Source organism: Dendronephthya gigantea, unplaced genomic scaffold (assembly GCF_004324835.1).
Source record: "Dendronephthya gigantea isolate DGI-Jeju-01 unplaced genomic scaffold, DenGig_1.0 000174F, whole genome shotgun sequence".
Taxonomy (NCBI): domain Eukaryota; kingdom Metazoa; phylum Cnidaria; class Anthozoa; order Malacalcyonacea; family Nephtheidae; genus Dendronephthya; species Dendronephthya gigantea.
In genome coordinates this window covers 335,839-351,579 of record NW_021163184.1, presented here as the reverse complement: position 1 = coordinate 351,579, position 15,741 = coordinate 335,839, and the positions used below count along the sequence as shown (strand labels likewise).

The 15,741-nt window shown below is 37.5% G+C and overlaps 3 protein-coding genes across 3 annotated transcripts; all 3 read right to left on the bottom strand.

Annotated features, from left to right (window-relative positions):
- Positions 1-1,625: 1,625 nt before the first annotated feature.
- On the bottom strand, positions 1,626-5,361 carry LOC114538099. The gene is made up of 5 exons (XM_028559219.1): positions 5,217-5,361; positions 3,248-3,351; positions 2,741-2,885; positions 2,397-2,456; positions 1,626-2,295 (listed from the first exon to the last, which is right to left on the bottom strand). The coding sequence occupies exons 1-5, from the start codon at positions 5,359-5,361 to the stop codon at positions 1,949-1,951; spliced, it is 801 nt and encodes a 266-aa protein (XP_028415020.1). The 3' UTR covers positions 1,626-1,948.
- Positions 5,362-5,573: 212 nt separating this feature from the next.
- LOC114538098 lies at positions 5,574-6,008 on the bottom strand. Its single transcript, XM_028559217.1, has one exon. It carries the CDS (start codon positions 6,006-6,008, stop codon positions 5,574-5,576), a length of 435 nt encoding a protein of 144 aa, XP_028415018.1.
- A 5,438-nt stretch (positions 6,009-11,446) lies between these two features.
- LOC114538097 (uncharacterized protein K02A2.6-like) lies at positions 11,447-14,609 on the bottom strand. Its single transcript, XM_028559216.1, has 3 exons — positions 13,743-14,609; positions 12,132-13,581; positions 11,447-11,628 (listed from the first exon to the last, which is right to left on the bottom strand). Exons 1-3 carry the CDS (start codon positions 14,607-14,609, stop codon positions 11,447-11,449), a joined length of 2,499 nt encoding a protein of 832 aa, XP_028415017.1.
- Positions 14,610-15,741: the final 1,132 nt, after the last annotated feature.

Genomic DNA, 15,741 nt, shown 5'->3' with positions numbered 1-15,741 from the left:
TGTTGATGCAAGCCAGGCAAGATTGGCGAAAATATTGGCAGCAATACACCTAGCGAACGACCATGCGAAAACTCTGAAGCAGCTCCTAATAATCCGATCCCCTCAGTCGCTTCATGTTCAACTGCTGAGGAAATATTGAGCGTTCGGAGAGAAGACATGAAAAGGAGTTTGTTTACTTCAACGCCCCTGAAGATAGAATTTAAAAACCCTGGGAAATTTGCGCTGAAAAATTGAGGGAAAACTAATAGTGAAAAGCATACTAAAACTGAAAACGTACAATATGTCAACAGTGAAAGTGGCTCGGGCGAAGAACTGCCAGCATTGTGATTTCTCCTTCACAACATCTGCTCATATAGCGTCCGCTCGTTGTTGTGTTTCGTTCGAAAAAATTGAACTATTGAACAATATCACAGCACAAAATTGTGCAAGGAAGTCTTTGGTGAGGTATCCCTAACTTTTCTTCAGGAAGTTTACCAACATAGAATCAAGTTCATGAGTTACTATCAACGTTTGGGATGTTACCCGAACCAAGGCGGAAAAAGAGCCGACATTTGTCTTGCGTGCGAGGAAACAAAAGGCAAATGTCAATGCCCAGGATTAGACATTTCATTTTACCTTTTTTGCCGCCAGCCGTGCTCAAAAGAGAAATTCGACTGCAAAAAGTGCAAAAATTGGACCGTCCCGTCACATCTGTGCTTCGATTTCTTTTTTTGTCCAACTTGTGACGAGTACTACAAAGGAACAAAAATCAAGGCCCACCAACCATATTGTGCTTGACAGTATCTTGCTATAGGTTAGAAATACAGTTTCTTTGAGTTTTAGACAATACCGGCACTCAGAAATATTTCCGCTTTCAATCAATCACAGAAAGGTTTATGGTACTTAAAAACATTTTATATTCATTTAAAGCTCAAAAAATTATATTTCGCACATATATCAGTTTTTCTATTTGCGCACAGCAATTCCCTTATAAAACACAGAGTTTTCCCTTCATTATTAACACAGTGTTAATATCAGTCAATCAGTGATATGTCCCAAACTTGTGATAAAAACATGCTTAAAGCCCTGTTTACACTACACGCAAATTCAGTATCGGCACGGCACGATCGAATTACGGGTACCCGTGCCGGCCTTTTTATTGGTAGCTTGAACAGTAATAAAACTAGGAATGGTACTAATTTTAGCCATGTCGTGCCAATAAATTGAGTGCAGTGTTTAAACGGGGCTTAAAAAGTTCATTTCGAAGAAATAGGTTTCGACTGAAATTTAAATATATATGTGAACAATTACTCACATTAAAAAATTTAAAGACTTAAGGCTGCTTTCCACTTACGGAAAATTTTCAATGCTTTTAAATTTTTATTATTTAACATCTAGGTCAACTAATGCATACTAAAATATGCAGAAAACTAAGTTCCTTTGGTTTATTCACTTAGTTTCTCAAAGGTAACATGTGTTAGGATTTAGACTTTCACGTGCGTATGAAAAACGCGTAAGTGGAAAACAGACTTAACTAAAATACGTAACCAGAACTAGAAGCCAAAGTCATCTACACATAAAACCTTTAAATTAAAATATCATTTCTAAATTTATCAGGCAGACTAAAATTTTCATCTTGTGAGATACCTGCACCTAAAATGAAATACAGCGGACCATGCGCAGAACGAATGAGATTCTTGCCTGTAATCATATCATCTTGTACAGTGGAGTAAGTGCCATCTTCTTGCAGGTCCAACCAATGTCCTTTAATTTTCGTCAAAAACACGCACATCGCTATTCGTGAGGGATTATTGTTTGAAACGAAAAGCCAAAATTTTTCCTCAGCTGTAGTGTACACTGGTAAAAGTAGATTCTCAGTGCAATTTGGGTGCTGCATATTTTGACCAACAGCCAACCATGCATCCGGCAAAAAGTACTTTGAACAGCTGTACAACAACAACCTCTCTTCTTAATTCAATATTAAGTCGACGACTTCCACTTCTTCCAAAATCGTTGAATGGGAATCAGTCAACACTCTTTCAGCAGCATCTGATCCTGAAATCTTTGTAAGAAGGCTTCTCACATCATCACTCATCGTGTCTTCATTTGATGGGACTGCAGGTGCTGCTAATTGTTGGTCGGTTCCACTATTATTGTCGATAATAAATTTTATATCATCGGCAGACTCCATGATTTTTCTAAGTTGATGTGCCCCATAGTTATAGGGCTTCTTGAACCTTATGCCTTCAAGGAGACCAATAACGCTGAATCCTCCTTTAGAGTAAGGAACTCTGCAGTTTTTACCAACGGCTTCACCTGAACGAAAGATAGTTCACATTCATGTGCAGTACATTATTTGCGGGTTAACCAGTATATATATGTACACTAACATACAAAGTGGAGGACCGAAGACTTACTGTATTTTTTGTTAAAAAGGTCTTGGACATCATTTCGGTGATATTTTCGATTGCTGCTTCCTATAAAATTAATTGAAATATAGTGAAGTACATTAAAAGTATGTTTTATATTAGAACCTTCTGTTATCCAACACTGCCGTTTAACATCATTACATAAGTTGTTACCCTTTCTTCAACCTCTCATGAAAAACATTAGTTCTTCATCTACAGTAATGTGGTATCAAAGTAATCAAACAATATTTTTTTGCATACTGTATTTCTCTTGCCAACCCTTTTCTAAAGCAAATCCAATCCTAATCCTATCTATAGAATATTTTCAGCATCAACAACATACTGTACAATACCAAAGTATTCTCGAAATTTAATGCCAATTTCAGGATTGCATGACAATAACTGGTTACCTTGATTTGACCCAATTTGGAAAACTACTCCCATGTTGTCTACTATCAATGATGAAATTTGGCATCCCAGATTTTCCAGCACAATAATCTAGAATAAACATCATTGAAACAAAATGTAGTAAAATAAATTAAATAATAACACAAAAAGTTAGGAAGATTAATGATTGTAGATTTACAACAGATGCTAGAATCGGTTTCTCTAAACTAGGAAAACAGCTGAAAGAAATTTAATATTCATTATTAATGGTGCTTGATGATGATGTTTCTTGCATTGTCAATGCTGAGTTGCAAATTTCTATTTCATTGATATTGTTTGAAATGGTAAGATGTTACAACTACTTGTAGTATACACTTATTTAGTACCTCTTCCTGAAGTTTTTTAATATGTCTTTCAATAATTTTCCTGTGTTGAACCTAATCCAATTGATCAATTTTCACACAATTTATTGCCTTTGCAGTTTCCTGGTACTTTTCTTTCTTATCACTGTTTTGATGTGACCATTTTTCCGCAGCAAGCTTGTTTTTTTCGGAGTGCGATAATCCTTTGGACTCATCTGCAAGACACAAAACAATATTTTAATAAATGTTTTGTACTTTAAATTATTAAACTACACCAAAAGGTACCTGGTCAAAAGGTGATAGATTAAGAAAGAGGCATCAAGCAATATACAACAAAATATATACTTTAAAGCTGGATTTACTGAATGTACTGTGCAATCATTGAATCCGTCCCTGATCATTAACCCATTAAAAGGCAATGCATGACTGTGAGCTCTACTAGGTGTGTTGCATGTATACAGTATATTCCAACAGGTCATGCACTATGTAATCTTGATTTGAAAATTTGAAAAAGTTACTGCAAAACACGTTATATGCATTTGGCCCTTTATACTTTTAGCTCTTTTCAATTGTGCTGTTCAGTTTCAGAAGATGTCATTCCCCCTTTCAGTCTTTTTAAATTCTGTTTCTGATTACCAATCCACACCTGCAATTTAAAAACAGTTGCACAGTCTATGACACCATTTGGTACGTAAAACAGTGATCATGTAGAAAAGGTACCATATTACAAAGATTTGTTGCGAAAGGAACTTGCTGCTTTCCTGGTAATTTTATTTAATGCTCAAAACATAATGCAAGTGGCGTAAGTTTCATTTTTCCTAGAAGACCTTGATAAAAGTCTGGCAAAATAAGTTTTAATACTGGATAGTCTAATAAAACATCCACAAACAAAAATGATAAGGCATGCAGATAAAAACAATAGCATTGACAATGTGTATTTTTAATCTCTACTACACAGTACCAGTTAAAGTCTGTTCCACACTATGTAAAAATTCATTTACAATACATAGTTTCCTATAACTTTATGGTTTTGGCGTTTGGGCAGGCCTGATTCAAACATCGGTTTCAACCAATTAGAGCAGCATGCTTTATATTGATGTTATATATTTCATAAATATTTTCCTAATTATGCAAGCCCAGGCTGAAATTTTATCACTTATAAAATACTGTATGTATTTTTGGGTTTCAATAATCCATACATGTCAAATTGATTTCAAAATCTATCATATTTAATTGCTCTTTAAATTAGGGACCATTAGATTTTGAGGGGGGAGGCTAGTACAAGAAGATGGTGGGTCACTAATATTCATGCAAATAAAAAAAGGCTTCCAAGGTGTTAACTCTGCAGACTTCCAACGCATGCTAGCAAGCTAGAAATGCATCTGCCAGGCTGTTCTTGGAACCTGGACATTCATGGTCTGGTTGAGAATGGTATATATCTCAATATGTGATGAGGAAAATGGTGACAAAAGCGTGGAAATTTACCTATTTATATTAAATGTGTGAGGAAGGTAACACCAGTGAACTCTATATATAGAGTTCACTGGGTAACACAGTTTAGATGTACTATACTTAATAAACTCTGTTGTAGCCCAGGAGGATGGGTCATAAAAAAGGTGAATCACTTTCAGGAAAGGGTCAGAAAAAATTGAGCATAGTACACTTTATTTAATTGCACCAGTCCTTCCCACTGTGTAGTAAAAGACCTGTCCTTATAGCCTAGACAACAGTTTACCAACATCAAGGTTGAAAGGACACATCACCAAGAAAGGGGAAAACACTGCCATTTAAAGCTCCTAAACAAAACAAACCCATTAATTTTGGCTAAACGTTGATATAAAGCTGTCATGCACTAGTAGCACTACCATGTGGATATTTTAAGTCCTAAATGTCCTCTTAAAGCCTATCTACACGATGCGAATATATAGTCGTATCAAATATAAGAATAAAACTAAGTTTCCCAGCATTAATTGAACCGTTATGGTAACAGGTAAAGACGGAGCTCGTAGTATAGTTGCGAATTGGACTTGTATCCCAATATACACTGTGGGTAATTGAAAATATTGTTATTTACCTCAACCTGCAATTTTGTTAGTCATGACTGCATTATCCACTTTATCTTTATATTTAGAGCCAGTACCAACCATCCCTTCGTCAAAAAATTTCTCCAAAATACAACGTTGGTCATCAGCAATACGACTGCGCTTTCGTGCAGATGACTCCATAGTTTTAAATATTGAATTTCGTTTGTATAAGACTTCACTTCGAAACACAGAAATTACAATATGGCGCAAATTGCGTGCATGCAAATTGCAAATCCTTATGTAAATTAACTCCAAGCAACAGCAATTTTGATTGGCTGCCTGTCCCAGCAATGTCATGAACCTTGTTTCAAATGACCAAGATGATCATCTAATATGGGTCTGACCCTCATTTGTCAATTGATATTTATGGGTCTCACCCATTGATAATATGTGACACGGGTGGAGTCACCAGCCTCGGTAATTGCATCAAGGGCTGATAAAATACCCTCTAGGCATCTCCAAACGGCCTCCACAGATTCAGGTCGGGCAGTCCATCTTGTTTTGGACAGGTTTCGCAGCTCTAAGAAATTTTCAACTTCTTTACATTTCTCTTTCAGATGTTCATTTCTTTTTGGGCTATCCGTAAAGAAGACGAAAATTTTCTCCAAAACAGCAAATACTTTGCCAATTAATGGCGAAGATGAACAACCATGTTCAACAACCAGGTTAACTCCATGTGGAGTGCACTTCGTGTAAGGGATCTTCCTTTCCAACATTTCACTGAGCTTCTGTTGCGCACCATTAAACTTTCCTGACATACTGGCAGCCGAGTCGTAGGTTTGAAACATTATACTGGACAGTAGTGGTATGTCCGAAAGCTTCAGACACTGCACAATGTCCTCTGCTTGTTCAGCTCCAGTCTTGTCTTTTGTCTCACTTATCCTGACCAATCTTTCTTTTGGCAAGCAGTAATCGGCATCGACGTAGCGACAGCGACAGACAGCTCATCACGGTGACTAATATCGGGTGTAGTGTCTGCCATGACCGAACAGAAACCAGCAGCCTTTACGCAAGAGCTTATGTGACTTCTTATTTCGTCACTCAGAAGGCTAATAAACTCATTCTGAGATTGTGGGCTGAGATACGTTGTGTGATACTTGCGCATCGAACGTTTTTCTAACCATACTTCCATCACTGGATGATGCCTTGAAAGAAGAAGGACGATTTGCTGGACGTTTCCGTCTTCATCAGAGTCCTTTCCGCGAAGAGCTATTCCGTTTCTAGTCAGTGTTTTAGACACATCAATAAGCATTTCTATAACCTCTGCGTTCTTCGCTTTTTCACTTTCGTCGTCAATAATGCTTCTTCTCTGCTGTTTAGAGAATAACTTGTCAATATGGTAACCTTCTTGGACAAAAATGGCATAGTCGCAGTGTGAGCATCACTGCTAAAGCGAGTTTGTAGTTTTCCAAGTTTATTTTTACCACGACTGCCTATCATCTTTGACCAATCATCAAGACGTTCTATCCACGCTTTTTCTGATCTTTCTCTCTGATCGCCTTCTTTTCCAAACATACTGCAGACGAAACAGTAAACTTTATTTGCTAAAACGCTGTATTCCAAGTAAGGGTAATCATCGTACCATGTTTAAGAGAATGTACTCTGCTTTCCTTTCTTCATTAGTGCAAGGTTACGTGGATAAATTGATAGCTTTGGTTGACATGGTCCGAGATTGATTAGATACTTTGTTTCTTGTTTGGTTTCTTGTTAACGTTGCTGGTCTTCTAGCAGGATCATGTTCAATAAGACTGTCATCTTCAAGTATATCCGATCCAGTCTCTGTTTGATTCTGGATTTCTTGTAGTCCAACCTCTGCAGTTTCCTTTACGTCCTCGATCATTTTTAAAGTGAATTTGACTTAGATCAGTTGTTGCACCCACAAGGCTAGATAATTTTTTGGAACTGCTGCGTAATTGACCGAGACAACGAAGATATTGTTCAATCAGTGAAAAAGCATTGTCAGCGTTCTCCTGTATGGTTTTGGTGTCGATGGGCAACGATTCGGGAAAAGGGGCAACGGTATCTAGTAATTCAGCGTCTTTGCACACTGATAAGGGATCAATTTTAGGAGATTCGCATTCGTCTTCACTCTTGTCCGTTTCTAGGGTTTCAGATTCTTGGAAAATTCCCTATTCATTTTACATATGCTAGGCAGGTCAATCTCTACTTCATTTTCATTTTCATTCCAGACAGGAGTACTGATTGACGCACTTGATTGTGTTTGAAGCTGTTCTGGACTAGCTTCGGATCTTGTTGGCTGTCGGGAGGAACCAATAGACTATGCAAAAATATAATTATGTATTAAACAACTACATAGAAAAATGCACATAATACAATTATGTTGATATTTCATTACAAATTTTACAACTTACCTCATTCAAGGGTTTGACAGTTTTGCAAGATTCAAAGCTCAATAGTCGTTGGGATTTGTCAACTAAATCTTGAAACTTCGGCGTCAATCCTTCGTGTTTTGATTGCTAGTGATATGTCGTATTATCAGCGTTTAGTACTTTGTCACATCGTAGGCAGAGGACACGCTTTCGATTAGTCCGCTCAGCCCTTTCCACTTTCCGGCGTTTCATTGCAGTTTTGCCAATCTATCGTTCAGCCATATTGATGATTTATTGCGTTCTTGTTTGCAAAATAAAGTTTACTTATTCATCATTTCATGTTGCTAATTGTATAAAGAATGTTGCATAAAATTATACATATATATGTGTATGTGTTTTGTGTGATAAGGACATTACTCTTGAAATCTCGATCATATTCAGTTTCACAAATATTGTACAAATATTGCGTATGCATGTGTTTACTAATTGTATCGATAAACATCATACATGTTGCAATATATTGTAATTTGATTTAAGTATGTGAAACTATAAGAGTTTTAGGTTTAAGATCACAAATCTATACCAACTCACCGAGAAATTATAAATTTTATAATCTTGTGATTGTCTTAATTTCAGCACACAAATAATTCTATTTTTATATGTGTAAACGCCACTGTGCTTTCACTCTGTAAATACACATGTTTGCTGAAAACCGGAAGCGCGCAAACGGAAGCGATAAAAAACCAATTAAAGCAATTCTATATAGTTATATTTGTTGATCCCGAGAGCATGTTAAAGCAGAGACATCGAGACAGGTACAAGCACAACACCGTACGCATTCCTATTACAAATTCTGAAAATATCTTCATTAAACGTGTAAACGCTTGTAAGAAGTGATTGAAGTCATATAAAAGAAACAATCCTAGTATTTTTTCGCATTTCAATGCTTTCTTATTTGTATCCCTCATTGGTTTATAACATTTTGTTACCTGATTTATTAACCCTAATTTTTAACGTATTTACCTGAAATTTCCGAATCGTCTTTGTTAGGGGGGTGTGACATTTACCTCTGAGATTTTTGCAGAAACAACTAGATCTTTACTTCTTTTGTAAGTACACTTCAAAATTTACTCGAAAATTTAAATATTATATTTTTTCTATTTATTGCGCGATGAATGCAAAAATTTTAGCAAAAATTTTTCTGAAACGTGAGGAGAAAATAGAGCAATCTCATTGGTCGAGAGCTCACGTGACAACTTGCTAATTGCTTGTCCGGCCTCCTCTGCATCTACATCTAACTTTAGGGTAATGTTGTTGACATTGATCAAGCCAGTCTTCTTCCTTTTCAAATTTGCTGTCATCAGTTATCAGGCTGGTAAGGGCTTCATGTTTCAATACTGGGTTTTCAAACGCGTTCGTGAATTTTGTTAATGCATCTCTTACCTCTTGTGTCAGTCGCTTGCTCAAGACAAGTGTTCCACGGTTTTGCCTTGCCTAGTAAGTCCTGCTTTTGCCGTGCGTCTATTGATCTTTGCGGTTTTGAAGTTCTCGTCGGTCATTGACATTGTTTATCACTTACGATCCACGGTAACAAATGCGCAGAAATCGAATGTTATGGTTCCGCAAGTTGATAAATCACACATAAACTGGATATTGTGTATCGTATTGATATTTGATTTACAAATAAAACAATTCGATCTAAAATAAGATAAATAATATATAAAGACTAAATTTAAAACCCAGTTATTTATAAAGTATAAATGCGCTTAGAATATGAATACGTAATTACATGTTAGATCTAGATTACTCAGTTCTGTGGCAATATCCAGGGCTTAAACTGCTTCCGTATAAATTCTCCGTATAATAACTTCCTGATTCTGGTTAGCAATATTCCCAATTTCAAAAGCATGTCCACATCTGGCTATACTATCCTGGCACTTAATCACAGTGCGTGCCTACAACAGTGTCAAATGACTAAAATGTCTATCAATATATTACGCAGTCCTTATTGGCTGATAATTATAAATGTTTAATATATATTAATGTTAATTCGTTCATCGAAACAATAATTCAACTCAGTATAAGGCAAAAATAATTACCAAAAGGAATGACCAAAGGTAAACAATCATCAAAAGATTCCACTACAGGGCTGAAGAGCGAATTGCGACATTCAGGGGCCGGTTGTATAAAAAGGTAGTTAGCGCTAACTGCAGTTAAAAAGTAGTTAAGAAGTAGTTAAAAAGTACTATTACGTATAATCACTATATCATCTTATAACAATTTATATAATAATATAATCATATAACCATATAGTATTCTCTTTAGTCAGACTTAAATGCATGTGTAAGCAAATAGTTACATGCATGAGTAACCAAATAGCTATCCACACCTTATCCCACAAACACGTAACAAGGTGTCAACCACAAACCACGATAGCATGCATGTGCTACAATGCACTGAATTGCGTAGGGGAAATGAGTTTTAGTGTAGCCAAGCGTATAAAGTCTGAGCACAACCAACCACGAGAGAGAAATGCGTGCAGCATTCTTCGTAAGGCCTCAGTGCCTAAATATTATATTGTAAAAGCAGAAGTACTAAACAAAAGGAGTTAAAGTTGAAGACAAGGCTTTGTGGAGTTGTGCTCAGACAAAGATAAGTCAAACGTTTGAAGATATATTATATTCTTAAAATCATAATCTTATAGAGACGTTAATAAACAATTATTGGATGAGGTTTTTGTGATATGCAGAGTTATGCTTGATAACTCTGCATATCACAAAAACCGAATTCAATAATTGTTTTATTATACATTTGAAGAATAGTAAACATAGTATTAACAAATGAAAAAGCTTATTTAATAGCAACATCCAAAAATACATCAATTATTAATACATAAATACATTTAAATGAATACCGCTTGTTAACCACCACAGGCCCACTTGCAGATAACTCAGTTATCTGCTAGCAGATAACTTTATTTTGCGTGATTGCGCGATTTATCTGTCAACTATTAGCCAATCAAATTGCTTTTATTACTATAATGTATAATAATTACTGTTATTGGAGAGTTAAGGAATAAATAACTGTATAAATATAATTGACTCACACTGTGTTTGTTGCGAGTAGAACTATAGAAAGCTTTTGTTGTTATGAGAAAGCTGTAGAATATGACGAGTATGATGACAAACTTACGTCGGCACTGAACCAAGGCTTTACTTGTATTACCGAACTATCAGCTTTGCTGCAAAATATCTCAACAGACGTGCTTGAAGTTGATGCTATGCAATATGTCGAAGAGAATTGGCCGTTGGGTGACGAAGAGCTTGCTCGTATGCACATCTATTGTCTGGTCGGTTACAGAAGATGCTCGCGTTGGATCTTTCACATACTCGGAAAAAAGATTCAAAGGCCATTCCCCTCGTGTTTATATAAATGCATACGAGAAAAGTATTCATCGCCTGACGGACTTTACACACACTTTAAATATCCAAAACAATAACGGACATGGTTTCAAAGGTAATAGCATGATGGGTCATATATTACATTCTATTTATATTATTGGTTAATACAGGGGCGTAACTGTTGGGGGTGTGGGGGGTGTCACCCCCCCCTCAATCGTTGAAAACAGTGTTTTGGTAGGGCAATTTGTTGGGAATTTGCAGTTTGTTTGCTTTGAACAAAATGTTAAAGGTTTTTAAGAGTTAAGGCATTGTATACATTTATGGTCTAGATAAAACGTATCAACTTCGATTAGAACACTGTCCAGTTTTACAAGTACAGTTTGAACCACAATAGTGATCATTTCCTTTGCACAAACATCTTTTCGTAGCACATTTTCCTTTGCACTGGCACATAATTGTTGCATCCTCTTGCTCAGGCAAGGCAGGTTTTGTAAATCAACTGTGTCTGCACGAGACAACATCCTCTTTCCTCTCACGTGGTTTCCCATTTAGGTATGTTTCCACAAGCAAGTCTGGTTCTTTTGGTAGCACAGCTTTTGCATTTTTTGCAGCAGCTTTAATTGTTGGGTAGTCTCGACGAAGTTTCAGGCATTCAAATGGAATATTCTGTACATATTCTAAGATGAAATTTGATATTTTATTAAAAAACCTATGTTTAATATGAACAGTACAAAATACATTCTAGTGTATTTAATCTATTTTAACCACTTAAAAGTGCTTCTACTCTCAAACTGTTTGATGCCAAACAATTCTATTTTAAGGGAAAACCCTTATTAATAGTAAATGCATACTGTGTGTTGGAAGCTCCTTTATGGGTTTGGCCACTGTAGTGTATATGCCTTGTCCTTGATACGGATTGATACGGATTGATCTAGTCTTCATAAAAATGTTTTATTCTCTGTTTTACTCTATGTTACAGCATTATCCGGCAAGCCAACAACTGCTGCTAATTACGCATGCATATTTATACCTTACAGCCTAATTAAATATTCAATATATATCACATCCCTCCTTTTTCAAAATAATTCTGTAACAGTTAATTTTTTTTTAACATATATAAAGTGTACACTATAACATATTATAAAGTACTACGAATTACTTATATATAGTAAGTAATCACCAAAACGTTTAGGAGGCCGACACTGCCTTCTTGGTCTAGGCGATAGCTGTCCGTTTTGAGGCGAAACTTCACAGTCACGACCGCTGGACTCGATTTCTTCAACAAATGTTTCATCTTGATCGGTTTCTTCAACAGCTACTTCATCTTGACTAGTTTGCTCCTCATTCTCATATCTCTTCACATGCGCAGAATTTCTCCGATATGTTACTCCATTTTCCGACTCAACTGTAACTTCGTTTCCGATCTTGTCCTTTACCTTATACAACGCATCTTTGAATGCTGGCGACAACTTGTTCTTCGGCTTCGAATTTTTCACAAGGACTGTGTCACCAATCTCAATATTCCGATCTGCCGCTAGTCGTCTACGGTCTCCATACAATTTCCCCTTTTCTTTCATCATTGCATCTCTTTGCTCGACATTCAACTTCGGTTGGAACACCTGCATAACAGAAGGAACTTTAGTTCTTATCTCTCTTCCAAACATTAACTTTGCTGGGCTTACTCCTGTGACAGTATGTGGAGTACTACGGTACGCCATCAAAAATTTATTCAGCTCTTTCTTCCAATCTCCCCCAGTTGCACAAGCAATCTTCATTGACTTTAGAAGAGTACGATTTTGTCTCTCAACCTCACCATTTCCCTGGGGCCACAAAGGAGTGGAAAAAACATGCTTGACATTGTTAGCTCTCATATAATCCTTGAATTGTGCTGAAACAAATTGTGGGCCATTGTCCGTTTTCATGGATTCAGGAATCCCATGCATCGCAAACATACGATCAAGACTATCTATAATGCTGCTAAACAGAATAGACTTCAAAATGTCAACTTCAAAGTATCGACTATAATAGTCAACTACAACAAACAGATATTCTCCTCCTGGTAATGGACCCAACAAATCAGCAGCAACGTCCAGCCAGGGTGCTTTCGGCAACACCGTTCTCTTCATAGGTTCTGGAGATGGACTCTGTGAAACCAACTGGCACCCATGGCAAACTTTACATCTCCTTTCTACTTCACAATCAACTCTGGGCCACCAAACTTTAGAACGGATCCTCTGCTTAGTTTTAATAGAACGGATCCTCTGCTTAGTTTTAACTATCCCCTGATGGCCTTCATGTGCCAAATCTAAGACCCGATTCCGCAACACTTTCGGTATAACCAACCTGGAACCTCTAAGAATTAACTTCCCCAAAACGGTTAATTCATTTCCCACATTTCGATACTCTTTTGGCAGCTTCTTCAAATTCCCACTTAGGATGGCTTCTCTGACCACGGATAAGACCTGATCAACCGCAGACTCCTTTTCTATCTCTTGAATCGACATGGCATTCGGTACTGCGTTCTCTGCAATGAATGTCACATACTCTTCTGCTACATTTACGCCCGACTCACAGTTTACTGGAATCAACCGAGACAATGTGTCCGCAATGTTTTCTGGACCCGGAAGATACTAACAGTAAAATCATAATTCTGCAATCTCAAAACCCACCTTTCGATTCGTGCAGAGGGCCTATGGGTTTTGGAATAAACCACTTCTAATGGTTTATGATCTGTCAAAACCTCAAAGTGAATCCCATACAAATACACATGAAAACGCTCACAAGCCCGTACTATACTTAATGCTTCTTTCTCCGTCTGAGAATACCGCCTTTCCACGTCAGAAAGACATCTACTAGCATATGCCACAACTTTCATTACATTTTGTTGCTTTTGCACAAGCACTGCACCCAGACCCACAGGACTGGCATCTGAGATTATCAACGTTTCTGCATCCTTATCAAAATAAGCCAAAGAATCAGCAGTAGACATCTTATTCTTAAGCTCTTGAAACGCCTTATCCTGTTCATTTCCCCAAACAAAAGGTGTAGTTGTCCTGGTTAACTTTCGCAAGGGTTCAGCCGTTGTAGCTAAATCTGGAATGAGCCGACTACAGAAATTTACCAGACCAAGAAAACTCCGAACTTCAGAGGCTGTTTTCGGCTCCCTAGCATTCACCACAGCCCTGACTTTCTCCTCAGTGGGCCCAATCCCTTTCTCAGATACAAAATGTCCCATAAATGTTATTTTGGGTATTCGGAATTCGCACTTTTCTGGATTAAGGGTGAGACCCCTCTTCTGTAATACCTCCAAGACTTTAATCAATCTACGATCATGCACTTCAACAGTAGGACCATGAACAATAATATTGTCCGCGATATTTTGAACTCCCTCGCATCCCTGTAGGATCTGCTGAATAATATGTTGATAAACCTCCGGGGCGGATGTTATCCCAAACATAAGGCGCTTATAACGGTATAAACCACAATGAGTCGTGAAGGTCGTAATCCCTCTAGATTCTTCAGCCAATTCAATTTGATGGAACCCCCATTTTAAATCTAACTTGGAAAACACGGTACTCTGATTCATGTTCAAAAGTACTTCATCTATCGTTGGTATTGGGTGTCTCTCCCTCTGGATAGCCTCATTGGCCCGTCTCATATCCACACATAATCTAATTTCACCGTTTGGTTTAGGAACAATGCAAACTGGACTTACCCAAGAGGTGGGCCCTTCCGCTCTTTCAATAATATCTCATTCCAACAACTCGGTCAATTTGTCTTCCACTTTCTGTCTCAAACCAAACGGAATCCTCCGTGACTTTTGAGCAACAGGTTTAACAGCAGGATCGATATGGATCTTTAACTGGAAATCTCTCAACTTTCCAACACCGTGAAAACATCCTGAAAATCTTTCTTTAATGTCAGACTCCGTCAAGTTGTAAAAGCAATAACACTCCAAGCTCTCTGGCACTTCTACATCCGATCAAAGGCCGTCCTGTCCCATCTAAAACTCCGCTTCCGTCACTAAATTCCCATAAGTAACTTTTGACTGAAATTTACCAAGGGTCTTAAGTGGTACGCGTATGCATAAATATTCCCCACAGACTTTTGGGACTTACATTTCACCCCATTCTTTTTAAGCATTTCCCAAGTACTCTTATCTATGATATTACACGTAGACCCAGAGTCAATCATAACATTTCGAATGTCAACTCCCCCAACATTAATGTTAATCAAACCAATTCCATTTGACTCATTATTTTTTTGGACCATAAAAGCGTACTCATCCTCAAAGTCTACATGATTCACTCTGTTACTTACATTTTCAGGGTTCCCACAAACCTCCTGTCTTTCATTCCCGACTGCGAATCTCCCTTCGATCTACACACTGCCGCAAAATGCCCAACACTCTGACACTTTCTGCAGGTAGCTAACTTAGCAGGACAGTTTTTATCACGGGCAAAGTGTCCCTCGCGACCACAATGAAAACAACACTTAGACTTAGGTTTCGAAGTATTACCATTTTGAATACCAAATCTTTTCCTCTCGCGAATGCGATTCACTTGCCCAGTAGTGGGAAACTCCATAGTCTTGGCCTGAACGCTAACCGCTTCCATCGCCCGTGCGATTTGTTGTACATCTTCCAGCCTCAAATCTTGACTCTTTTCTAACAGTTTTCTTCTCAATCCAGATGACCGACACTTATCAATTACTTGGTCTCGGATCTGCTCACCGAAATGTTCTCCAAAACTACAGTTCTCAGCTTGATGCCTCAGTCTGATCACAAATTG

Bases quoted from the DNA above. Each gene is read 5' to 3' on its own strand.
- LOC114538099 (XM_028559219.1), bottom strand. From the start codon at position 5,361: ATGGAGTCATCTGCACGAAAGCGCAGTCGTATTGCTGATGACCAACGT. The intron at 3,352-5,216 runs GTTGAGGTAAAT...TGTGTCTTGCAG, and splicing joins CATGACTAACAAAATTGCAG to ATGAGTCCAAAGGATTATCG. The intron at 2,457-2,740 runs GTATTGTACAGT...TTAATTTTATAG, and splicing joins TAAATTTCGAGAATACTTTG to GAAGCAGCAATCGAAAATAT.
- LOC114538098 (XM_028559217.1), bottom strand. From the start codon at position 6,008: ATGTTTCAAACCTACGACTCGGCTGCCAGTATGTCAGGAAAGTTTAAT.
- LOC114538097 (XM_028559216.1), bottom strand. From the start codon at position 14,609: ATGAGACGGGCCAATGAGGCTATCCAGAGGGAGAGACACCCAATACCA. The intron at 13,582-13,742 runs GTACGGGCTTGT...TTTTACTGTTAG, and splicing joins AGAAAGAAGCATTAAGTATA to TATCTTCCGGGTCCAGAAAA. The intron at 11,629-12,131 runs GTGATTACTTAC...ATTTCATCTTAG, and splicing joins TCGGCCTCCTAAACGTTTTG to AATATGTACAGAATATTCCA.